The following is a 26,363-nucleotide window of genomic DNA, read 5'->3' as shown; positions in this document are numbered from 1 at the left end:
TCATTTTTATGGAATGACATAGTTAATCAAATGGATATGAAATGCGAAACAATTTTAAAACATTTTGTAAACCTATTTCAATTAATCATTTTTTTGTAAACCTATTTTTCAATTCACAGACTATTTACTTTATTGGGTAAATTATCTAAGCTTACAAATTACTTCTAACTACTATTACTAACAATAGAGATATCAATTGAGAATCACCAAGATTTTATGACCAGACGAAACTTTCGAATAAATAAGAGACTAGAACCGCCTTGGAGCCTCCAAGCTCCACTTTGAGTTTTCACCATTCCTAATAAATATAGTGAAACAACAACAACAATTACCAAGTACAATTACTTAGATCTATTAAATGGCAAATTCACAGTCGACACTAAGTAATACTCTCTTATCACAAATCAAATAAAAAGCCAAAGTTAAAAATCATTTATTCATATAGGTAATACAATGTATGAACGTCAAAAAAGAAATATACATTAAATGCTTCTAATTTTACATTTACTGCCAGTTCTCCAATCAAGGGCGTGGAACAAAACAGAAGAACTGGCAATAAACTCTCCGCCACACTTTTAAATCAAGTTTTATGTTTTACACAACGTTTGTAAGGAGCTGCAACCATTACACCATGTTCCACATGACTATATATTACTTAAAATATGTAAAAAACAATAATAAAATAAATTATACTTTTGACATATGTATTTCGTATGTGTGCGTGTTGAGCCTGTGAATGTTCACTATGAAACTTTTTTTTAATTAATTGTTTTTGTAACCAGCGCTACGGCGATGGCAGTTACCGTGATGTGTGGGCGTGTTGGAGCAATTGTGGGCAACGTGGTGTTCGGGGCCCTGGTCGACCAGCACTGCATTGTCCCCATTTATATGTTTGGATCCTTGCTTATTAGTAAGTAAACATATACTCACTGCTTACGTATCACAAACGGTGTCAGCTAAATAGCACTGTTCTCAAACGTTTTAAGGCGTAAACACACTATTAAAACTGCATGCGACGCGTGTTGACGCGAATCAAAATGAACTATATTCTATGACTAAAAAAAACACACTTTAAACATCCGATGCGACTCCATGCGAGCATATGCCACCCGATCATGTCATTCAAGATCGATGTATTGGCGATGGTGGCCATCCGACTCGACCCAACGCGAAGCCTCGCTGGCAGTGTACTGCTAGACACCACCAGACGCCACACATCAGTTTTTGGCACGAATGTCACATGTTTACACATGTAGAAGAAAATACAGAAGTAGAAGTAGACGCTGAACAGTTGCAGAATGAAAATTTTCTGAAAAGTACAGTTTGAAAGAATTTAATGATAATTTTGGTCATATTATATATCAGATTATACCCGAAGTTTGCATTAAATCTTCTGGAAAATTATTTTTTGACTTGTTATTTATTAAATCTGTATCACAATTAGCACACCTTTGCTATTGATAGCTTAATTGAATTCTAAATTTGCAAGCGTGTCATGGTGTCGCGTGTTGGTAATGTGCACTATACACATCGGGTTTCGACGCGTTGCGTTTTAATAATGTGTTTCCGTCTTTATTCTTGTTTTTTGATTGTAAGTTAAAGTTTAGTGTAAATTGTCGTAATTAATAAACATTTTTTTCTATTAATACTTCGTCATTTTGCCGAATGCACACCCAAAATACGGCTGAAATGTTTTCATTTGTCGTTACACAGATCCCGATACGTGGTATGTTTAATATGAGAATATATTATAATATGTAATAGTAGTATGATAACTAAACGAGTTTTATCCCGTTTAGTGTTGACAATAAAAACCTAATTTACTTAAGTAATGCTTAAGACGTCAACTTATGAACGTGAATAACTTAAAGTATTTAGACAGAACATTTCAAGTCAACCAACTGTAACGCAAATATACTTCCTCTTCGGATAATTAAAATTCTAATTAGTACTAGCGGTAATTCTTTTGACGGTTAGTGAATTCTGACGGATTCTGTATATGTATAAATGTACCGCTCAATTTTTAACCTGACAATTTGATAGTCTATAATTGGTTTAAGCAGCAAAGAATTAAGGGTATAATAATAATAATAAAGTAGATATATATAATAGTATGTTTATTTTGGGTTATTATTATTATTTTGTATTTAATTTTAACTTCATAAATTGACAACTGTATAATTCGATGTTTTTTTATTTAACGGACAACAAACCAGCAGGAAGCTTATCTGATGTTAAGTTTTACTGCCGCCCATAGACACTCACATTGCCAGCTCGCAAATGCGTTTCCGACCTTTTATGAATTGGTACTCCCTTTTCTTAAAGGAACATACGTTGAATTGGTTCAGAATTACTTCAATGGGTACCTGGTTCTATATAGCGGTGTGTGCAAAGTTTGCTTTAATATGAAATATTCATTTAAAAAAGATTGTTGTTGGTCCGCATACGATTATCGTAATTGCGTAATTACGCAATTTTAATAGCAAGCATCATATGAATCGAATAGAGCAATTATATTAAAACACAATCACATAAAATGTAATAAACAGACACCATTACGTAATAGCAATATAATCTTAATATATGTAAATCTCCTGTCACGATGTTTGTCCGCGATGGACTCCTAAACTACTTAACCGATTTTAAATTAAATTGGCACACCGTGAGATAGGATAGCTTAGATCTTTAATAATAGTCGCAATTTTATTTAATTGCAAATTATTTGTTTATAATGTGATATGGCGCTGTGTTAAAAGTACCTACGTTACATAAGCTATCTAACTTTCACATAAGTTCTCCTACCGTTCCCCTTGAATAGTTTACTATTATGTAATATAACAAAAACCTTAGCCACAGCAACGCTTGGCCGAGTCTGCTAGTATTTGATAAAATGTCTATCTGAATCATATTTTAACACACACAAGTAATTCTTGAAAGTTTGAATTACACAGGTATAAAGAAGCTTATTTATAAACTTTCCATTGTTTCAGCAAGTGGATTACTTTGTACAATACTACCGAAGAGCACTAGACCGGAGAGGCCGCATTGATGCTGTATTTACATTATTGTATATTAATTATGTTTATAAATAAATTAGCCATTATAACCCTTTATTTTTGGTTTTTCATTGTAACCTTTGTACATTAAATACTTAGTTATTACCTTATACGTAATAACAATATAATTACGGCCGCAGAGCTGGTAGGAAATAGTAAACCTCAAAATATAGTCTTTCCTTCAACTTTGATTTTTTCTCTTTGGAGTAGAGACTCTTGGGCCGTGGGATTGAAATTAAGATGATCTAATAAATGGACCCAGAGCTGGTGTTTTTCTTGTTCAACGAATAAGTATCGCAATACTGGGCGGATATGTTGCTAGCAACACTACGATCAAGCAATTTTTAATTATTATATTATTTATTTCTAGATAGATAGTAGATGTTGTAACTATGTACTCTATTTTGTTTGTTATTAAAAAAATAACAATTTGTTAACTTGAGGTATTTAACAGTAAAAAGACGTATATTAAATTAAAATAACGAATATTTTTTTTAATTTTACCATTGCATTTTAACCAGTACACTTTCTTGGGCTAAATCTTGTAATATTGTTTGTGTGAGGAAGTAAGGTATGATATGTTATTGAATCTTCTATGTTATGATTAAGTCGTCCGCAAATCTAAGGTCTGGGTCACCCATTGATGTTTATGCCTTCGTGTCCCAATCTAATTTAAAATAATTTCTCTGGTTGTGTATCTCCTTGTCTCAAAGCTTTATTTTCTTATAATTCTTCCCCTCTTTTTAGTTTTACTTTCTCAGTATTATTTTTGTAGATTTATTAAATCAAAGTGTTTGTTCACAAATGAAACAGTTTTATTTTGTTGCTTCTATTTCTTTATTTCTTATTTTCTCTCCCCAAATTCTATGAGATGTCATTCTCTAGAATGAGGTGAATTTATTACATCTTTATTTTGAAATACTCATGGTCTGTTTGTAAGAATGAAATCTATTAAATTATTAATTATATGTTCATGTGGTACGTATATTTGGATTACTATCCAGTCTTTGTCGTATTCTGGCCAGTCTACAACTTATTGAGCTATTCTATTGGATATGCTAATAAATTGCATAACTTTGTTTTTTAGTTTTATCCTAACTTCGAAACCTTGTAAATGTATATATCTATTTTTAATTTCTTGTATGTGTTCTTCTTTTTTCCCAAAATGCAGATTATATTTTCTTCTTCTTATTCTAGCTCTATGCGTCGCAATATAAATAAAAATAATAAGGTATGAATTATTAATTAATTTCTTGACTTACTTAACTTAATAATTAAATATACAATACTTTACAATTATTGTCAACACTATATTAAAAATAAATATCAATTAAACAGTGGCGTGTTTCAGGAATGCCGACGGATAAAAGAATTTCATATACATATGTATAATAAATATAAAATTGTACAATACTATATATATTCCATTATGTTTTTTCTCCTACAGAAATAAAGGCAATCCACTTGACTTGAGGAATGACCCTACTTTACGGGCCGGTGTTAAGTTTGACACCTGCTTTGACCTTGATATTAACACAATTAAAACCGGAAAAATTACGAGACCAAAAATGCAATAATGAAATAAATTCCATTAAATCTAGTTTTTAATTCGCCCAACTATATTTTTTTTATAATTTTAGTAACCATTTTTATTTTTGTTTGAGTTTTTTTTTGCTGCACAGCATAATGCTGATCCCGGGCCAGTTATTACCACAACACACACAACACACTTACCGTACCTTATTCCTTTTTTATCTTTCTGTATTTTTTTGATAATTATTTATATTTATGTGTTTGCTTCTTCAGTAATAAATGTCTAAGTCAAAGTCAAAAATCGTTTATTCATAAAGGTAACACAATATACAACACAATGTGCACTCATAAACGTTAAAAAAGAAATATACATTAAATGTATCTAATTATACATTTACTGTCAGTTCTCAAATCGAGGGCGAAGAACGGAGGAGAAGAGCTGGCGATAAACTCTCCGCAATTCAACGTTAGTAAGGAGCTGCAACCATTACACCATGTTCCACATGACATCTTAAGTAATTAATATTAATAATACAAATGAAAAACAAAGATTTGTCTCAGATTATTAAAGACCCTATATGATTTCACCCCGGATTATATGTTATAATTATTTTTTATGAAAGATAATATCTGCAAAAAAATTATCATCAGACTGACTGACTTTTTGTATCCACAAGCAAAACAAAACCTTCTATTTACTTTGTTGTCAGGATTAATTGATATAATTAAAACCTGTTCACCATGACGAGTTTCTGGACGTTACATTTTATAGTATGACCTATAAAATAATTGCAGTTTAAATTAACCACAATCGAGTTAATCGTTTATAGCATTGATTTCTACTATTGAGACTAGGCTTCTCACTCCATTTTGTGTGAAGTATGTGAGCAAGCAATTGTGCATCTGAAGGACTCAGAGTCGACACTTAATGATAAATAGGTTTGAAATAATACATCTGTCAGGTATTAGAGAGCCAATAAACTTGGGAATTAAAGTAATTTATATCAAAATAAAAAAACTAAATGTTGTTTTTATTTCTTTGGAGTAGAGACTCTTGGGCCATGGGGTTAGAGTGCATCGCAAATTAAAGATTTAAGTTGGCGCCTGATAGATAGTTCCGGTGACCACAGAGCTGGTACTTTCCTCACTCCTCGTTAAGTATCTTAGAAATGCTACCAGCGTTAAAGGAAAGCTTCAATGAAACATTTAAAATGTGTTATATTTTTCTACTTATTAATTTTTAATTATTACTAGTATTAATAAAGACATATTAATTTTAATATGTAGTTCCTTTTTTTATAATATAATGGCAATAGTTATAACTTTATGCCAGTTTCAAGTAAAACCTAAGAAAACTAAATGTAGTTACTTTCTATTTTTATTACCGATAAAGATATGTAACCTCTTTCTACCATGATTTTGACATGTTTACGGAAAATGTACATCGTTGTAGCATTTAAATGAAATGAAACAAGTTATAAAAACAAAAAATAAAATGCAGTGACATAAAATTCTCGCACAAACTTGACTTTTAACATAAACGTAAAATTCACCTTATCATTTAAATTAATGGGAGCTAAAAAAATCTTGAAAATAAATTTTAAAAAATTATGACCCAATTACTGCTACTAATGACATAATTGATATCATTTTTCATTGCACTGCTCACATATTTCACAAAAAATTGACCAATTGTTAAGTTTGACTATTGCTAAAACGGACATCGAAAAACGCATTTATGATTTAACTACTGGTTAGTCATTTAACTATAGTTAACAAATGGTTGTACCATTATTAACTACTGATCAAAAACTGGTCCTCAGTGGGCCTCAGATATCTGTTTCTGTTTCATGATTATTGTCAATCTAATAAGTGTGTCAACTTTTTTTGTCGACTTTTTGTATGGCACGCCGGTTTCCTAACGATGTTTTCCAGCACCATTCGAGCAAATAATTGGTGCACAGCCAGGGATTAAAGCCACTAGTCCAACCAACAATTCCAAAAAGACGTGTCTACAGAGCACAGTTGCACATAAAACGACAAATTGCATATTTATAAATATTTACAACATTCTTGACATAAAAGGCTCATTTTCCGATATCTCCAATAATAATCGACATTGCAGACATTTCTCAGGATATCATAACTCACTATAACCTTTATTATTGAATGAGAATGGAAAACATTTTCGATTTTAAACGCCGGGGTTTCTCCCTAAGGCCTTTTAAAGTTCAAAGCCATGTATATATAAATAAATTATAAATCATTATAGCTTTCCCTTTCATTGTATTTTTACTTCACTATGTGTGATTCTATTTTTTTATACAATAGGGAGCAAACGGGCAGGAGGCTCACCTGATGTTAAGTGATACCGTCGTCCACGGACACTATCGATGCTAGAGGGCTCGCGAGTGCGATGCCGGCCTTTTAAGAATTTGTACGCTCTTTTCGTGAAGGACCTTCAGTCGAATTGGTTCAGAAATACTGTTTTAAATTCTAATTCTTTTCCAACCCGTCGAAAGTATTGTTGTAAGTACAATTCCAATTAGTGAGAATTTATGTAGACGAAAGATCACTACTGTATTTGATTGTAGTTGCACAAATTGGCGAAATATGACGTAACATTTCTAAGTACCTAGGTATAACACTGGATACTAAACTCCGGTGGTTGGTCCTTGGTAAAAAGAAGTGCGAAGTGTGAAATCCTCGTTACTTCCGTGCTTGGTAGGCATTCCACGTTATCAGTACAAAATAAATTATTGATCTGTAAACAATTTTCAGACACCTGTACGGACTTATGTTTGCCAGCCATGCCTTTGATCGTAACATCCAACTAAACACTAAAACAAAGTGCTCAGGGAAATAGTCAATGCACCTGGTACATTCACATTAACGACCTCCATTGAGACCTTAAGGTCATAGAAGATTCACCACAATAATAAGGGGACTGCTGGCGCCCACGAACATAGGCTCCATCATCACGTGTATATCGAGGCTTTTCAACTCCTTGACAGCACGGAAAGGAACCAAGGAAACCAAGGAAAAAATAGAACACAAGAGCTGTGTCTTTAAGAGGCTGTAAGTAGTGTTTATTTATTTATTTAATTATAAGTAATCTAACAGCTTATACTTATACATATTATAATACAAAATACTAAGACAATACAGAAAGCTAAAACAGATTACATAGACAAACAATTTGTGTATAAAAAATTAAAAAACTGAAATTTGACATTTAAAATTTACTAAGAATTTAAAACTACTACTTAAAAAAGTCAGAGTCTTCCCGCTTCGCCAAGCACTTTTTAGTGTTATAAGACACTTTCTTGTGTTGAAAATCCTTATTATATAATTAGGTTTGACTTAAATTACTTATTAGTCACAAGTTAGGTAAAATTGTAATGTTCCAAGATGACTTAGCATAGACACATGTAAAAAAAAACATTCGCTAAGAAGCCAGCGGAACATTCGAGTAAAACTCACTTTAATTAAGTTAATTTTATGATTTTACATTTAAATTTTACATTTACTTATACAATACATATTATTGTCGTTGTTTTTTGTCAAAAAAATGTATATCTGTTGCGAAATAAGCGAAAAACGCGATACAATTAAGATTTAAGATATTTTTTATTTGGTTAGTGTAACTCAGGTTTTGATTGGTCGTAATATTTTATTATAGTGTGGGTATGACATGAACATTCAGTAACTTTATTTGCTTTTTACGTAATTTTTTAATTTCAAATATAGATAAAAATTGTGTTTGGCATGTTTGTTATTTTGATGTAGTATATACTTAACTTACAACCTAAGGAGAGCAGGGGAGCTGTTTTTACATACATATATTCAAAAAGCTCCTCTGGCGTAGAAATGTCAACAAGAACAAAGGAGTTGTACTCAGGAGCTCGCCATTCCCAGCATCGGACGGCAGCACGACGAAATGTTGATATAATATCCCTCCTCTCCTCCGAAAAAACTACAACTAGAATTTTCGCGGCATTTACTTACGCAACAAAAATCCCACAAAATATAGTTTTTAATCATAACAAAAATATTTATTTATATATTTCTTACAGAAGTTTTAGTTTAGTTTTTTATTTATTACTAGCGACCCGCCTCGGCTTCGCACGGGTGCAATGCTGATACTAAATACACTATAGAAAATCTATGAACGTTGTATATAAAAATGTGGGTTATCCATAAGAGATAGACATATACCATCACGGACTTTTCTGTAGACCTTTTCAATGTGTACAATACTTCGTACATTATTTTGATAAAACTCGTAGGTTCAGCCTGCTTTTGCAATGTAAGCGAAAAAAGTCGTAATCATCACAACACATTAGAAACCTCAAAAATAACAGTATTTCAGTATTTATAGTTTTATAATATGTAGTGATATACACACACAAATCTTCCAAGACTTCTTTACTAACACTGTTAATTTTTACTATAATTATTTTTTCTACTATTATTATTATTACATTCTTTGTCGTTTTTTTAAGATCTGAGGTGCAAAGTAAATGTTGTGGTCTCTAGCAGAATTACCAGCGCTGTGCAAACATCTGCTCCACAGCATTATGTTGAGCCAGGGCCACTTACAACTCGCACATATATAATATTCTATATATATAATATTCTTTCCATATTCATTTATTATTTTCGTATACCTTTTTTATTCCATAAATTTTTATAATATTTCTTTTTTGGTTTTATATATTATTATTTTGAATGTTTCTGTGTGAGTGTTTCGTTTGTAATAAATGGTATGTTAATTAAACAAAAAATATAAAGTGTATTTTTTGGATAAAATCATCGGAGACTAAAGTCATTTATTAGGATGCAGTTTTTTTTTCAATTCACAATATAATGCGAAAAACTGCTCAAAACATAAATAATAACATCCAAAAAAGTCGAAGATTACTTTTTAGTGCTAATTAATATTTAGTTGAGATATGCTAAATATAAGTACTTACAAATAGGTATTATTTCTTCAAGAATAATAATACTTAGTGCATTTTAAAGTATTGATAATATTTTTTGCGATAGATATAAAGCATGAAATAATGCGACAATGTTACTATAAATTACAAACTGAAATTTAAACAAATGTACTTTATAGTTAAATCGTTAAATTTGCAATTATTACAAATTGCTAAATAACTAATACACCTAAATCAAAGAGGCACTTGAATTTGATAAACTAATGCATCGATCATCATCGATAATACGTCTACAGAGACGTAAAGAAGACCCTTTTTTATGGCAGAAGAATGTTCCTGTATGCAATCATGAGTTTATATTTAGCCGCATTAGCTGCAATGATATTATAAAACATTTAAACAGCTAAAAATAAAAAAAACGAAAGATCTTTGGGGTGTATCTGTATTCAATTTACAATCAGTAATCGATGCTGTCAGTTCAGAGTTGGCTATAATATTTAATGAATGTATAGATTGTGGAGTCTTTCCAGACAAGATGAAGTTTAGTAAAATCACACCGTAATTCAAACCGGGCAGGACTTCTGACCCCACAAATTTTGAAGAAAATATTCTTGATCAATTACTGATACATTTTAATAACAATAAACTTATGCTTAGCCAGCAGTATGGTTTCACAAGAGGTCGCTTCACAGCCTGTGTTGGCATTAGATTAATTTCCGAGATTTTAAATGCTTGGGAAAATTCTTATGATGCCATCGGAGTTTTTTTGCGATTTATCAAAGGCCGTGTCCATCACGATATCCTAATCCAAATCTTATGGAATCATACCTGCGCGATAGTATTCAAAAGGTAAATGTAAATAAAATTAAATGGCCGGCAACGCACTCGCGAACCCTCTAGCATCGAGAGTGTCCATGGGCGGGGGGGAATATCACTTAACATCAGGTGAGCCTCCTGACCGTTTGCCCCCTGTTCTATTAAAAAAAAATATAGAGATTATATCACAGGGATCATTCTCAAATGATAATTAAAGATGAGGAAATAGACTTTGTTGATGATGCGGTGTCTGGGAATTATTTTAAAAATTAACTCCAGTGGGGCCAAGACATAGAAGGTATTTCGAATAGGCTAAGTACTGCAGCGTTCGCAGTGAAAAAGATATGTGATCTTACGGATGAGAGTACAGCAAAGCTCGTTTATTTCAGCTATTTTCATAGTATCATGTCATATTTTATTGTCATATTTTTTGGGGTAATGCTGCTGAATATTAAATCGATATTTGCAGTGCAAAAGCGGGCTATAAGAGCATCCTGTAGGTTGTAGGCTGTAGTCAGTCCGAAGGAAGTTTAACGAATTACATATTTTGACTTTGGCATGAAAATACATTTATGAGAATATTTTGTATTTACCGAAAAAAAATAGAGATCTTTAAAAAGAATAGTAACTTCCATAATTATAGTACTCTTTTATCTCTACCTTTTAATAAATTTAAGAAATGTATTAAATAAAAGTTGTGTAAAAAGGCTTATTATACAGTTAGCGATTATTAAGCTGATAAAAGGGCCTGGGAATAGTGCTGGGCAGGCTACTTCTATTTAATTTGCTATATTTGTTTAACAATAAGTATTGTTTGATGATTTGCTGTTTTAAAAGAGTACCTAGATATTTTTCTCTCGGCCTACACCCTCTGTCTTCTTTGCCGATGAGTAGGGATGCCTATAGGTTCAAATTTAATGACATGGAATAAGTGATACCTTGATGATCTTATGTTCTAAAATAAACGTATTTTTATTTTTTTATTGGTTATTGGCACACTTTTATCAATATTAAGTTGTCTAAAATTTGTTAAAACACTGCAATGTTCAAATTACATAAATAACACACACATGACACAGATACAGACCCTTCAATGTTTAAAATCTTCTTTATTCTTTACTTAAATACATGCCTCCAGCATTATTTATTTTATGACGTAATAATGTTAAAGATTGGCACGTTTAATAAGCGAAATCTATCACTTTTAATTGTGGCACCACTACCGTTACTACCCTTAGCTATCTTACCAATTCATAATAGGTCGGCAACGCATTCACCAGCCCTCTGACATTCAGAGTTTCCATGGGCGGTGGTAACACTTAACATCTGATGATCCAGCCTGTTTGCCTGTTTGTTATAAAAAAGCATCTATTTCATATGTAAACAATATACTGACGTTTGAATTAAAATATTAGGTGTGTTCTAAAGTGTGCCTTATTAATTGTGAGTTGGGTTTAATTTCGGTTGTTCCGGTATTGTAAGGCGCTTTTTGTTTGAAAACCGCTCTTGCATAAACGTCTTATGAGCGATAATATTAAATATAAATCTCATTTTATTAATTTATATATTCGTTCGAATGTCGCAGGTGCATGTGTAGGCTTTATCGTTATATACTGTCAGTTTCATAATTGATCTAGTCTGTGAAGGTTGTGGTTTAAATAGATTAAAGTTAATCAAAAAATATTTGTTCATTACGGTGAGTTGTGAAGATATGCGTTATAGTTAATGTAAATGAATTAATTAAATATGCAATAATAAAAACAAACTGGTGATATTATTTTCTTGTATTATTTACGTAATTAATTAAAGATAATCGTAATATTAGCATATATAATATAAACCTGGTAGTGATTATAGTACCGTCATAAAAGTGTTCAAAATTTTAACTCGTGCGCATTTCAAGGTCATATACATTTTGTGAATATACTTAGAAAACATACATTAGACGGCTCAGATATAAGTCTTTCCTCAACTTCGATTTTTGTTTCTTTTGGTGTTGTTTCTCTCGGGCTGTAGGATTCAAGTGCACAGGTGTTAATTAAAGATTTAAGCTGGCTGGTAGATAGTACCGGGTACCCCAGAGCTGGTACTTCCCTTGCTCAAAACAATAAGTATTGCAATACAGCGCGTAAATTTAAACGTATTGCATAGGGAAAAACTTACAAAATTCGACTCGACGTCCATTCCACAACTGAACAGTTTTTAAATCAGTTTTACCGCGCTATATCAGTATGTGGAACCAACCGATCACTTATATTCTTTCGAGAAAAGAGCGTACCAAATTATAAAAGGCCCGAATCGCACTCGCGTCCATGGCCGGTGTCACTTAACACTTAAAAACACTACAACACTACAAACATATCGACATTCTCGTTTTCGAAAATATTAATTACCAATTGAATTATAATAATGAGCCTTTATTTATCCACATCTTAATGATGTACATTTAACAAAAAAAGATACAAATACAATTTAAAGAAAAATGCCTCCTCCAACTTTTTCCACCCTTATTTGTTTTGTGGCATCGTCATCCAATTTCTTCCAGCTATTCTCACGATCCCCTCGGTCCATCACTATATTGGTCTTCCTTTACTGTTTTATACCATCTATTATCTGTATAGTGGGCTACGAAGCCTACCCTACATTTTCATTATAGAGACTTCCAAAGTACAGGGTATATGATAAAAGGAATCCCTTAACGATTAAACCACTCAAATTTAAATCTTTAAGTGTTTTAGTTTCTTAGAAATAGTGAGAATTATGTGCAACAATATAAACAGTGTTCTATGCGAGTTTAACAAAATAATTGCTTTCTACGGAAATCTGTCATGATCGAATCCGATTCGCATCTGTGCACTTGATAGACATATATAATGGTTTCAGACAATACAGATTAAATAATTGTAATTAATAATAATTCATAAATATTTAACTCATGGGCCAAAACAATTTTTTTGTTTCTCCGTGTTTTTATATGTATCATTTTATTAATTCATTTATGTAAATGATATGTTGTTTACTTAACAAAAAAATATATTCGCAGAATGCTACGCGTGTTAATATGACATAATGAAGCCAAGTAAGAAGAACATTCGGCAATTAAGTCGTAAAAACTTTTGTACGTATAGCTTTATTTATTACAATTTATTATGACATTTATTGATAATTAATGTGTACAGGGCGTTCCAAGACTACTTAATACTAGTTTACTTTAGAAGATATTTTTGTTATTTATCCTTTCTCTTGCATTCAAAAAATTTGCTGTGTTTTTTTACATTCGAGTCGCTTCGGTTTCCTGATCTTAAGAAAATCATTGAATGCAGTACTATTCAAAATAAAATAAATTTCGACAAAATATCCTATTTACGATATTCTAGTTACTTTCTCTTGATGTCTTGGGACGCCCTTATAAATATATAAAATCATCACTACAATATATATTTAAGTAATTTAACACCAGTCGCGTTTATTGTTTCAATGGATTTTATGATAAGAACTTTTTCAACTTCAGCTTTACGTAATTTACGAAAAACTGAAGTATCAAAGTACAAACAATTTGTATGTTTATTAACAATATATTTTGTAATTATTATTTGAATGTATCTTTAGGCAAGATAATTGTCTACTCTGTCGTTGGTCTGTTGTTTATGGTCATTGCAAGTTTAGCATGCATCTGGGATCCTGCGCACATATTGGCTATACATGTAAGTACAATTAAGTATTAAGTTTTTAATTGGAAAATATAACTTAGGGGATTAAATAAAAACAGATATTTTCGGTTTTATTGTGTAAATACAGATGTTGTTGATTGTTTTAAATTATTTAGTACTTACACTTCGCACACTACAGTAGGTATAATTAAAATAATTAAATAATAATGTGGGCTAATGGCGGTCCTATCGCTTTCAAGCGATCTCTTCCTGCCAAAAAGTTTAATTAAATAACGTGAGAGCAAGAAGAGGAAAACTGCGAAAGAAATACAATTAATCAGAATTAAAGAATGGATAAAGGTAATTGTAATTGTAGGCATTGAAAAAGGGCACTTAAAACACGATAATTTCAATTAATCAGTCCCAAAAGTTAGTCTTGCATAGATCAGCTAAGTGAAGGTTAAGAAGGAGCCAAATGTATAGCAGGAAGTGATTACCACTGCCAAATGACTTCCAGGACATTTAAAAAAAGATTGAAATAATTTTCCAGATGGTAAGACTATCTAAAGGCTCTATAATGTACAACATTGTGACACAAAAGGATTATCCCTGTGCATATTATGATATTTATGTATTTAACATTACCAATGGCGACGCCTTTCTCTCGGGGAGAGAGAGGAAGCTGAAAGTGGAGGAGGTTGGGCCATTCCGATACCAGTAAGTTTGTATTTTGAGACGCAAGGCTGACTCCTTACTATGACGTCATAAACTTTGATTTCTGTCATATTTCAATGGAAGTGTCCTTAGCCTTGACCATTTCGAGCCTTTAACTCATTTAATCATGTGAGCTGCTATGCCTATTGTCAGTGGCGTAGCAAAGGGGGAGCGGAACGCACCGGGTGTCATCATTTTTGGGGTGACACCCACCCGGTCTCTCAACTTTAAGAACAATCTACAAACAAAAATGAAATAAATCGCTACCATAAAAAATTCAGGGATTCCTCCACTAGCACTAGCTCAGGTCTATGTAGAATTTGGGGATTCCCGCAAAATAGTCTGACGTCGTGGGGGATTCCCCGTTCCATACTCGCGATCTTTAAATAAGTTATCCATGTCCTTTATCATATCACATTTAATGCTTTTTACTTTCGATGGTGACATCACCAACTTCCGCACCGGGTTCCACCCAACGTAGCTACGCCACTGCCTATTGTTTTCATTATAATCAGCCTTTTGTTTACTCCTATTGATATTTTACTTTAAGCCAATTTACATTAAATATTTTCGTAACGACTGAACGTAACTTTTGATATTTTTTATGTGATTTTTTTTATTTTTATTATTTTTTTATTTTTTTATTACATTACATTGTTGATATTCGTTCTTAAATACAAAATACAATGATTTTAATACTATTCCCGTTTAAGCTATGCCTTGGGCCAATCATTTATAGTACTTAGTACTTAATAACATTTGAAGTGATGTTCCCCGCGTTAATTTCAAACTTATGATCTAGGTAGCTAGATTTAGCTTTAGCGTTTAGCTTTACTTTAATGAACTTGGGTTTGCAATATGCAAACCGATCGTAAAATATAACTCAGTTTATTATTACCATAAATAAGGCAAGGCCTACAGCTACTAAGATTACATAAGGCATGGTCATTCGTCAGTTTAAATTTCTAAGTTGAAAGTAGTTTCACAACTCTCTGTAATCTATTGCGTTTTATTCAGTGCTATCAAGCTTTGATTTGTGGTTTCTTTGAATAAGCTTTTCGACAATCATACAAGTCTCGCTGCATCTTATTCCGCTTATTATGTTCTTGAATTTACATTGCTTCAATTAAAAAGCGGAAATTAACATCGCGCATGCGGAGAAGAAAAGAAGTAGAAAAGCACTAAAATTCAGTCCGCAAAAGAAGATTTTAAAGTTTATTTATCACTTAAATTTACAGAGAATTTCGCACCAATACGAATATTGACCTGAATGTGGAGACGGGTATACTAAAATATACGCCTAAAGTCGATATTAGATTTATACCGGAGTTTTCAATCGGTGATCCAGAGGACGTAGTAGTTCAGATGCCTGATATGGTACTATTGGTAAGTTACACAATATTTCTTATATCATCAGCTATATGGGCGTCTAAAGGATTACTAGGTAAATTATTTAAAATTGTTGTTTATCTTTTATATTATTGAAGATTGTACAATACAAAAACATTAGATTATTATCCAATTTTTTTTTCGTTTCTGTTGTGTACCAGTGCGTGGTGGATAAGCGTTTGTACTACCTCTTCGCTTAATGTACGTAACATCTGTACTTTTGTCTTTGAAACCTACCCGCATACATACGGTTTAATTTATTTCTTGGAGTTCAGTTACCCTGACTATTAAAAAGAAAGAAAATCCAACTATAAATACTTGTCATTTGTCAAATCCGAACATTTTTGAATGGGTCCCTTAAGAAAAGTTAAAAAAAGTTGAAAAGTATCTCATATATATATATCATAAACCTTAAAAGTCTAGGTATATAGAATAATAGTTCTATTGTACCGGTTTTGATGAAAATTAATCGCTTTGAATTTTTTTTAGAACTAAAGTCCCATAAATTTGTGATTTTTTCAAGTTTAACTTAGTTTACTTACTTTCGATAGCCCAAATAGATCGTATGATAGTTGGAAAACATAAATTTTTGGAGTCGGTTGAAACTGATTATTATCGTAAAATTTGGAAGTGAAATTTCGCTGACGAAATTTCTGTGTCTAAGAAACTAAACAAACTTGCAGGCGGCTGCATCACGAGCGTCACTTCACGCAGTTTTCGTTCAATATTTTTATAACATAGCAGTGAAGAGTTTGAAGAGGCAGCCAATTCATACCACTACCGTACATAATGTGTTGTGGGGAACGAACAATGACGCAATAATGCAGGTGGCTAATACTTTTCTACCTGGAGAATTCGATTTAAATACATTTGGAATTTTGCATAAGGTAATTTTTTTATATACTCACCTTATCAGAGAATCAACACATGATAGAACTGGTGAGCACCAGTTTATAGGGGAACTGGTGTGCTAGAGAAAAAGGGTGATAATATCAAAAACATATCTCTGGGAATACCAATACGTCGATCCAGTTGCCGCTAGAAAGATGACGTGGAAAGCGACCTCTAAGAGCCTGGGAATTTGGTATGAAATAAATATTTCATACGTTATTTATATGAATTTTTATGTATTGTTGGAAAATTTTAATGGAAATGACGATTTTCCAGTTTGCGTGTGTTGTTGCCATTATACAGTACTTCGAAATCAATTCGAAATTCAAAATTAATTTTACTTTGCAAGTATGAAATTCTGTTTTCAAATTAATTTGTTTATCGTTCTATCCATCTGCTATACATAGTTCGTAATACTCATAGAGCGAAAGACTATGTTTACATAAACTGGTATCGCTACAAACTTTGAGGTCTAGGTCTCAAATTTTTGTACGTGTGACATAATAATTTATTTTTTTAAATCGGAAAGTAGGTGATCTTGACCTTCTGCTTCTGAGACGCGCCGTTTTCCTTCTAAGGCATGCCGGTTTCCACGCGATGTTTTCCTTCACCGTACGTAAATGATAGTGTTGCCCAAAATCGGTCTTGGTCTTGCAGTCTTGGTCTTGTTCTTGCATTTTTGCAAGACCAATACCAATACCAAGACCGCCTTATCGTAGCAAGACCAATACCAAGACTGAAGCCTGCAAGACTTGAGCAAGACAATACTTAAGCCTGCAATACTCTTGCGTCTTGCAGTTTGGACAAACTGAGATTTGGGCGTTATCAAATTTTCAACTTTATCACTAGAGAAATAAGGTTCAAGGTTGATTGGGAAAATGTGACGTTCTGCTAATAAACTGTTGGTCGGTCGGTGTATTATATACCTACATATTTGATAATTTACCGACAAAGACGCCGCGGCTTGCAACAAGTGTATCACAGCATTTGACACGCTGTCTCGATAGTGGGTGATTTAAACAAATTTGAAACGTGGAAAAACTCCAAATATCATATTGCTTTGCTTGCGTGGTCATATTGCTTTACGCATTTGGTTTTAAAATCACACATTTCCAAAAATCGAGATTTGCAGTGTCGGTTTATCAACTTCTATCGTATCTACTCTAGTAGCTAGATGATTTTGATTCTGATACTTCTGTTTTTTAATCTTTCAAAGATTTATTCTATCTATCAAAGAATGCCGCATTTTTCTTTGTCGGTCTTCGGCTTGTGTGCTTATAAATATGAGTTTTTATTTCAATTTCAGTCATTTCTAATTGAGTTTCGCTTCGAGTCTATCTTATTTATTATTCTCGCCCATTTACCTAGCTAGGTACTCTAAATTCTTATTGATTTCGGAGTGAATGTTTACAATTTGACATGAGTGACGAATAAATAGCAATAGGCTAATAGGTATTTGCAAGTCTGGCGAGACTTGCGAGACTCTTGCTGCAAGATCAAGACCAAGACCAAGACTGAGAGCGCAATACCAATACCAAGATCAAGACCAGGTGTATTGACGCAAGACCAATACCAAGACTGGTCTAAGTCTCGTCTTGGTCTTGCATTTGGGCAACACTAGTAAATGAGCACATAGAATAAAAAAATAGGTTCACGAGACTATATAAATACATATTATTTTATTTTTGACTAATTAATGTATCATTTAATCCAATCTCTATTAGATAAATGTTTAAAGAACTTTATTTCTCATTACAAAAACAGAAATATTTTATTTACATGAGAAACTTAATACATATATACGAGCGAGATACACGTCGCCATTAGCCGTCACAATTTTAGTCAACTATGTTCATTCTAACATGCATCTTTACTGCCTTTTTGAATTTGTCAAACACTCCAGTATTGAGAGTTTGAGATGGTAATTGATTAAATAATTGCACACCCTCATACCTAATCAATCAATCGTTTAATGCAAAACAGCAAAAACTATAAGAAAAGTTGGAAAAACTTGTAAACAGCATGTAAAATAGTATTATTGCAATTTAATTTTATTTAAAGGTTTTTTCTGAAATGAAGGCTTTTTTAAGACCTTCTCACTACAGTTAATCTTCAGAAAACGTATATAACTAATTATATTGTGCAAAAATTCGTACTGCAGTTGCTGAGTCTATCGCATAGGGACGCTGCCAAAGACAACTTAAATTAAATTACTTTTTATTAAGTAATCTTCAAAATGTATGGTGATTGTATTTTATACTAAATCGTCCTTCAACATTTTATGCACATTCATTTTACAGACTCGTTGTTACTTTAAAAAACGTGTTTATATAAATAATTTTCGTTTTTTTAAACAAAGTATTTAGTGGCAACTGATCGAATCCATCAGTTGCCACTAAATACTTTGTTTATTACGCGATTACCATAAAAAATATGTGACGATGAATGATGACATACATCTTGACATTTTTGTATGCAATTTTGATGTAGTCTTCAATTATCCATAGTGCTGATGACGCAGCATTGGAATCGCGCGGTACATATCCTTCACAAAGTTAATTAGTTACTACTACTAGAACAAATTCGCTCATAACCTTAGGCTGATTACAAATTACCGCAGAGAAAAAAAAAGTTACTATGTAAAATAGAAAGTAACGTTTATAAGTGTGTTTTTTCAGATTCAGAATAGTGGTGATACGAACTTCGTAATAAAAGCTACAGATGAAGAGAAATTTAAGATTATTAGCTTTAATGGTGAGAAAGGTTTACCCGTGATGGGATATGGCACCAACAAACAGTAAGTTTTGTCTGAATAGTATAATTTTAAAGCATGCTACGTAGAAACTACATAAGTACTTAATAATATAAATAATATAATAAATAAATTATATAAATAAAAAATAATATAATAAATAAATTATATAAATAAAAAATAATATAAATAAAAAAAAACAAAATTCCCAGTGATGTACCATCATTTGTTTGTTGGTTTGATCTCTTGTTAACTGGACTTGGCTTTCTGCGATTCCCACGAACTTTACTTTGTTCGGATTTCGCAAATCGATTTACAATTTTATCCGTGGTTAGCATCTGCGACTGTATTTCATAAGGTCTCGATTAACCAACCTATATTAATGTTATACCTAAAACAAAGATGTGTTAGTTACACCACTTATAACTCAAAATCGGCTGGACCGATATTAGTTATCTCTTTTTGGTGGATTGTTCTCCGCGCGGAATAGTAAAATAAGTAATACAATATCTGAGAATTTATCAAATAACAATAAATTAATTTTACGAATGCAAGCATCATGTGGTCGAACTCCAGTCAGTTCAAGAAATTCCAAATACATCAGAAAGTGCTATAACATTCATTATCGCAATACTGGCGCTAAAGAGAAGTATGAAAGAGAATATGTGTAAAACTGCCATTCTTCTTTCGAAATGGCAAGCAATAAAACATTTTTGTCTGTGCAAAAAAGTTGTATTAATGTTAATACCTTAATAAAATCCTAAATTAAGTTTAACGAACGAAGTTCGGCGGGTCAGCCAGTATAAATTAAAAACTGTCTTTTAAAATCGTTTTACCATTGGAATGCTACATTATCCGTTAGCAACATGTCCAAAATATTAAAAATAATTGTTCAGCCTTGTAGGACTTGCCTTAAACACTATTTTCCTATTGTATTCTTACAGAAGTCGTTGCAACACATTCAAAGACGCATATGAAGGAATCTCCTATCCCATAGACATTACCAAAGACACCTCTTTACGGCTGTATCGCAATGCCCTCTGTCGAATTATAGATTTAGAGTATTATGGTACGCGGCCCATGGGTTATGGGCCTGAAGCCTATGTCTACAGAATTAGAAGAGATGCATTCTCAAATACTACAGACACAGAGTGTGTATGTCATTTACCTAAATGCATAAATGGGGTAACTGATTTGGCGCCATGTTTTTACGGTAAGGTTTTTTAAATAAAAGATGATAAAAGTAAGGTAAAAATGTTGAATTGACCATTGTTGTGATGACCATGACGAACACTTTGGAGCACTGTAACAACGTTTCAAATCAACGATATTTGAAAAAATATACAGAGAAATGTTCCAAATTATTCTGACTTAATTGATAAAATCAAAAGAAAAAAGTTATCAAGCAAAAAATATTTTTTTTCACTTTTTATTTATAAAGTTTAGAATTTTTGATTTTTGATTGCGTCCTCTAATGGTATATATATATATATATTTCTTCACGTTAAATAGCATTATTTATATGTGCTTTTATTGTGATGTGATTGATATTTCTTTCATTAACATTTACCAGACTTGGCGTAGTTGTTAATTAACAGTCTGGAATTTCACAAATTATACTTCAGAATAGTAGATATAATATACAATTTATATTTTTATATCTTATTTATATAATTAGTATATACGTAATGCATTGCAAATACTTTATATGAAATATTGAATTACGTTCAGTACATATTTTAAAATAGTTTCTGATTGTTTTCAGGGGCGCCATCGGGTTTATCAAATGCACACTTCTTGTACAGTGATATGAAACTAACAGACAGACTGGAAGGAATGAATCCCGATGAAGAAAAACACGGAAGTGAATTTGTTATCGATCCGGTAAATGATTTACATATTATACAAATCAATATTTAACGAGAACATAAATAATATACTTTCCTGTAAATTGATTAATATATAAGAGATAACACCACAAGACAATCACAACTACTGTAGACGTAGTTATTAATTTATTTTTGCAGAAACTAGGTGTTCCGCTGTCAACAAAGTTCACAGTCCAAGGCAACTTGATAATGGGCGATGTGAGCTTTAACTCAGATCTAAAAGTTTTCTCAAATATGGTTGTACCTTTGCTGTACTTCAAAATCGTAAGTACATTGGATAAATGGATGCTTAAGATCGTTCTCTTTTAAACTAGTTTAGGGTCTGTTTCACAATGTCCGGATAAGTTCCAAACTGGCTATCTATTAGTTAATTGGTAGGATAAACAGTATTTTTGCGTTTCACGACTGTCAGATAGCGCTATTCGTCATGAAACGCGATGTTTCTTATTTGGAACTTTTATCTTTCGAATAATTTATGTGTTGCATGCATATAGCTATTTGTTACTTTATCCATACATTGTGAAACAGGCCCTTAGACATTGAAACTACAGGCCAAAACTAGCCAATTCCACAGATAAACAAAAGAATTACATCAACACATCATTTAACACATAACAGATAATCATTAATCTAAATAATCTAATCTATGTAATATATAATGTTTCCTTAGATATGTTTTTTATAAAAAACATTGCATATAATTAAAAAATATAAAACAAATGTCAAAATGTAATGTAATGTAATTATGTAAAAACCTATAAATTAATATTTTTTTACTGCCCGTTACATTATTCTTATCATCATTTTATTTACATCACATCCATACTATTTAGACATAGTAATTCTATAACTAAACGGGAAAGAAAAACTTATCATTTGAATAATTATGTTTAGAATAATTATGTTTAGAATAATTATGTTTATTAATATAAATTGAACATTATACGAAACTATTAATTTCAGATACAGCCGGAGATGCCAGAATATTTTAAAAGTCTTTTCTGGGTTGTATACATAGTGGGACCATACTTCAGATATGCCTTAATAATAACACTATATTCAACGTCTTTTTTGCTGTTATTTAGAGCTATTAGATTGTATTATAGTTCGATAGTCACCCCCATTCAATTTCCAGCTCAAGAATTACTAATAACAGAGAATAATGGAAAATGCCATTAATTTTTTTTTAAAGGGGCAAACGGGCACAATCCTCATGTGATCTTAATTGATACCGCCGCCCATGGACACTATATGCCAGAGGGCTCGCGAGTGCTTTCCCTTTCAGGAGTTGGTACGGTCTTTTCTTGAAGGTCTATAAATATTATTGAGTGAAAACGTCATCCAACCAATTCGAAGATTTGTTCAAGTTTGATGGTTTCAGTACTGTAGTATCAGTTAAAATCAGTTGAGCTTCCTGCCTACTTGTTCTATAAAAAAAATGTAAGGCTTTTCATAGAAAGAATATACCATAGAATTGTGTTTTAATTTGTAAGATATTTTAAGTTTATATTAAAACTAGTGATTTTTATAAACGGGTGTGTTTTACCTACTTTACCGTAAGACGTTTACCGACCACGTTGGACTAAGGTCCGTATTATACCCAAATATAAAATATGTGATAACTATCGCTGTAAGGTGATACTTATATAAGTACCTTAGTACTTAAAATAATTTAGTTCAATGATTGTATAGTTATTCATTAGTATGTGATTAAAGTATTAAGCTGTGAAAGGTGTAATTTCATACCCAAGATTCATTCTATAATAACACAATAGTAATTGTATAAAAATATAGCGATAAATCTTAGTTAAGAAATATATAAAAACACATAATATAATTTAAGCGTTATGTTAAAGTAATTGCCATAATACCTCTCAGTTTAAATAATAAGTTTTTAATAGACTTTCAACGAATATTCTCAAAACTCAGAGGCGAGACGACCATCTTAAGTTACAGCGCCATCTCTTGACTGTAAAAATCAACTGGCGCTACACAGGGCCGAATACTTTTGCCGAACTTTGAGCTATTCGGCCAAGTCAGTATTTGATGTATAATAAAACAATATTCATTGCAAGTCTAGCTTTTAGGTATAAGGTGTAAGAAATAGATTCCATCATAAACTGTGGGCCGAACCATCACCAAAAGTAGGTGATGATTAGCTGTCGTTTTCGCCGTGAAAAGAGAATTGGAATCCAAATAGGCGCAAAGAATACAGGACATATTTATTTATTTACAGCTTGGCCAAATTTTAATTAAAATATTGTAATACAAGTAACATTGAAAATTACATATTCTTACATCATCCTGCATTCTTTATCTATAATATATCTTATGAATTTTGCTCTTGTCGGAATAATATGGGCGGAATTTAAAAAAAATTGTGTAAACGCTGTAGACATTTTATTAGTTGAATTGCAACTTAGGTTAAAAACTTTTGTAGTATAAGTAGAAGTATTTTTATACATTTTTACTGAATAAATACTTTTTATACCTGTCTTAATCTTTAATCGCTCCGGATTTAGAGGTGAGTAAAATAAAATTAATCATAAAAATACCAGTATTTATTTATTTATATAGTATACATTCTAAAACAATGAGTATGCCTAAAAAATACAAGGAAATATGACATCACAAATTTAACACACTTACACATACACACAATTACATTAGAACTTAAGCTATATCAAAAGAAAAACTAAAGAAACAAATTAAACAAAAAAAAAATACTAATATCTATTAACTAATAATATAAATAAGAACTAAAAAGATAAAATAACAGTAATAAACAAACAAAAATTCAAAACTTAAACCACATTAAGATTAAAGAGCCTGCAAAACAAAGTAACGGAATGTTGGTAGACTGTTGTAAAACACATCAATATTTTCATCAGCGTTTGTAATAAAGTTGTAAGAGCGAGATAGCCTATTCACTGGACCACTAAAACTAGCAGATAAGCGAGCCGTAGGTACATATAGTATACTTATATAGGAGACATTACAAGTGCATACCGGACACTGTACGTATACACTATACGGCGTACAGTATACTGTGATGCGGCATGAGAATGCGGAGCATCGGCGTGAAAATGATTCAGATGCTCCGCCGGGAAGGAAACGATGACCGGGGTAGCAAAAAAGAGAAAAGGATTCTAACAGTAAGAGAGTTATTCAAATACATCTAGTAGTTTTGAATCCTATTCAATGCAAACAAACAATTATATCTTTACTATTTTTAATACTAGTGTATATAATATATATAAAAATTTAGACATTGAAATATATATGTACTATTTCAATGTCTAATTTTATTTTGCCCATCCAATGGATACGAAACAATAAATATAATATCATTTGTGGGTACTTGAGCTTCTTACACACCTTTTACATATTATTTAAAGAAACTTGTCCGTATTTCGCATTTATTTTAAATAACATGGTTTAGCGTTATTTTTGGTGTTAAGTCATTTACAAGGCTTACCAGTTTTCTGCTTTTAGTAATGGTAATATACGATTTAGATCAACTGGCGAATAAAACTTCACCTATATATGGACATTGTGGCGACATCTGGTATATTTGGTTTTCATGTAACATAAGCACGCAATAATTTGATTTAATTCTCTTTTGTGCACTATGACAAAAGAAAATTAAATCAAATTCGAGACGCCTACAATAAAGATGATAGCAAATAGATATGACACTGATATTCATTTTACAAGTTGCTTAACTAGTGCATAAAATTTTCTGAATTAAAACCAGTTACATTATAAAATTCGAGTTATTAGAATTATTAGAATTTCTTATGATCGTTTAGGAGCAAATTTCAGACCTTTCGCGAATCACGAAGGCCACAGTGTTTAAAAAACACACATGTTTTAAAATAGTTTTATTAAAATAATAAATATAATTAATATTACAATCCGACATTAGGAATTTGAATGCTATATATTGCTTTACAAAGTCGTAAAACACTATTACGTTTGTTTTAATGTTTAATCATTTTTGCCTTTGGGTTATGTACTAAAACTGTAATTTTTTCAGATATAGTGCAAAACATTTTAATATCCACTATGTATGTATTCAGATAATATGAATCGTGACTTTATTTTGACAATATTCGATATCTTTTGATTACGGAAACATAATCAAAAGATATCGAATTAAAACTAGGGATTCATTATGGGGATTATACGGGATAATCGAATTCGGAGACATATTTTATTTATAAAAAACACTCCTGTCTTAAGACAGGAGTGTTTTTAGATAGGAGCTGATCCTAAATTGATAAGAGTATACAATAAGTGAATATAATTTACAGACTAATAAAAAAAAATATCCAGAATATCGTCATACCAAAACTATTCCTTAGATTTGCGGACTTTGGCGCATTGAGATGCTGATCAGTTTAGGTTCCTAAATTCAATAGCATTTTTTAATATGTACTATATACGTGTATACGCAATTAAACATTGTCTGAAAAGATATTTTTCTAACTTGATTGGCGTCATCCTAACTAAATAAATACATTTTCAAATGGCTTATTATTTACATGTAATAAATTTGAAAAATACCTTTGTTTTATTTAAACATACTAAAAAGCAGTGGAATAAAATCGTGTGGGTATTACATATGTACACGCTTAAAAGTTGTTTGGATTAACAAGATAAAAATCTTTTCAAAAATTAAAACGACATCAACAATATAAAAAACTAAAAAGATTGATAGTAGGGTG

At 31.6% G+C, this 26,363-nt stretch overlaps 2 protein-coding genes across 2 annotated transcripts in view; both read left to right on the top strand.

Annotated features, from left to right (window-relative positions):
* Nucleotides 1-3,113, top strand: part of LOC110992078 (synaptic vesicle glycoprotein 2C) — a 36,264-nt gene extending 33,151 nt beyond the window's left edge. Inside the window, exons 11-12 of the mRNA XM_022257745.2 lie at nt 783-910; nt 2,991-3,113. Of these exons, the coding sequence (XP_022113437.1) occupies nt 783-910; nt 2,991-3,049 (187 nt within the window). The 3' untranslated portion in view covers nt 3,050-3,113. The remainder of the gene's footprint in view (nt 1-782; nt 911-2,990) is intronic.
* An 8,819-nt stretch (nt 3,114-11,932) lies between these two features.
* LOC110992065 (scavenger receptor class B member 1-like) lies at nt 11,933-24,053 on the top strand. The gene is made up of 11 exons (XM_022257732.2): nt 11,933-12,044; nt 13,392-13,466; nt 13,958-14,052; nt 14,549-14,715; nt 15,951-16,098; nt 16,785-16,988; nt 19,671-19,789; nt 20,689-20,957; nt 21,510-21,628; nt 21,772-21,897; nt 22,597-24,053. The coding sequence occupies exons 2-11, from the start codon at nt 13,418-13,420 to the stop codon at nt 22,810-22,812; spliced, it is 1,512 nt and encodes a 503-aa protein (XP_022113424.2). The 5' UTR covers nt 11,933-12,044; nt 13,392-13,417; the 3' UTR covers nt 22,813-24,053.
* The last annotated feature ends 2,310 nt before the right edge of the window (nt 24,054-26,363 follow it).

The sequence above is a fragment of the Pieris rapae genome, chromosome 8, assembly GCF_905147795.1.
Source record: "Pieris rapae chromosome 8, ilPieRapa1.1, whole genome shotgun sequence".
In the NCBI taxonomy this organism is placed as follows: domain Eukaryota; kingdom Metazoa; phylum Arthropoda; class Insecta; order Lepidoptera; family Pieridae; genus Pieris; species Pieris rapae.
The sequence above is the reverse complement of the archived record's forward strand: the minus strand, read 5'-3'. Positions and strand labels throughout refer to the sequence as shown.

What these genes read in the sequence shown, in the direction of transcription:
- LOC110992065 (XM_022257732.2), top strand. Translation starts at nt 13,418, where the DNA reads ATGAAGCCAAGTAAGAAGAACATTCGGCAATTAAGTCGTAAAAACTTT. An exon ending in TTTGGCGCCATGTTTTTACG is followed by an intron (nt 20,958 to 21,509) that starts GTAAGGTTTTTT and finishes GATTGTTTTCAG; the next exon opens with GGGCGCCATCGGGTTTATCA. An exon ending in CTTTGCTGTACTTCAAAATC is followed by an intron (nt 21,898 to 22,596) that starts GTAAGTACATTG and finishes TATTAATTTCAG; the next exon opens with ATACAGCCGGAGATGCCAGA.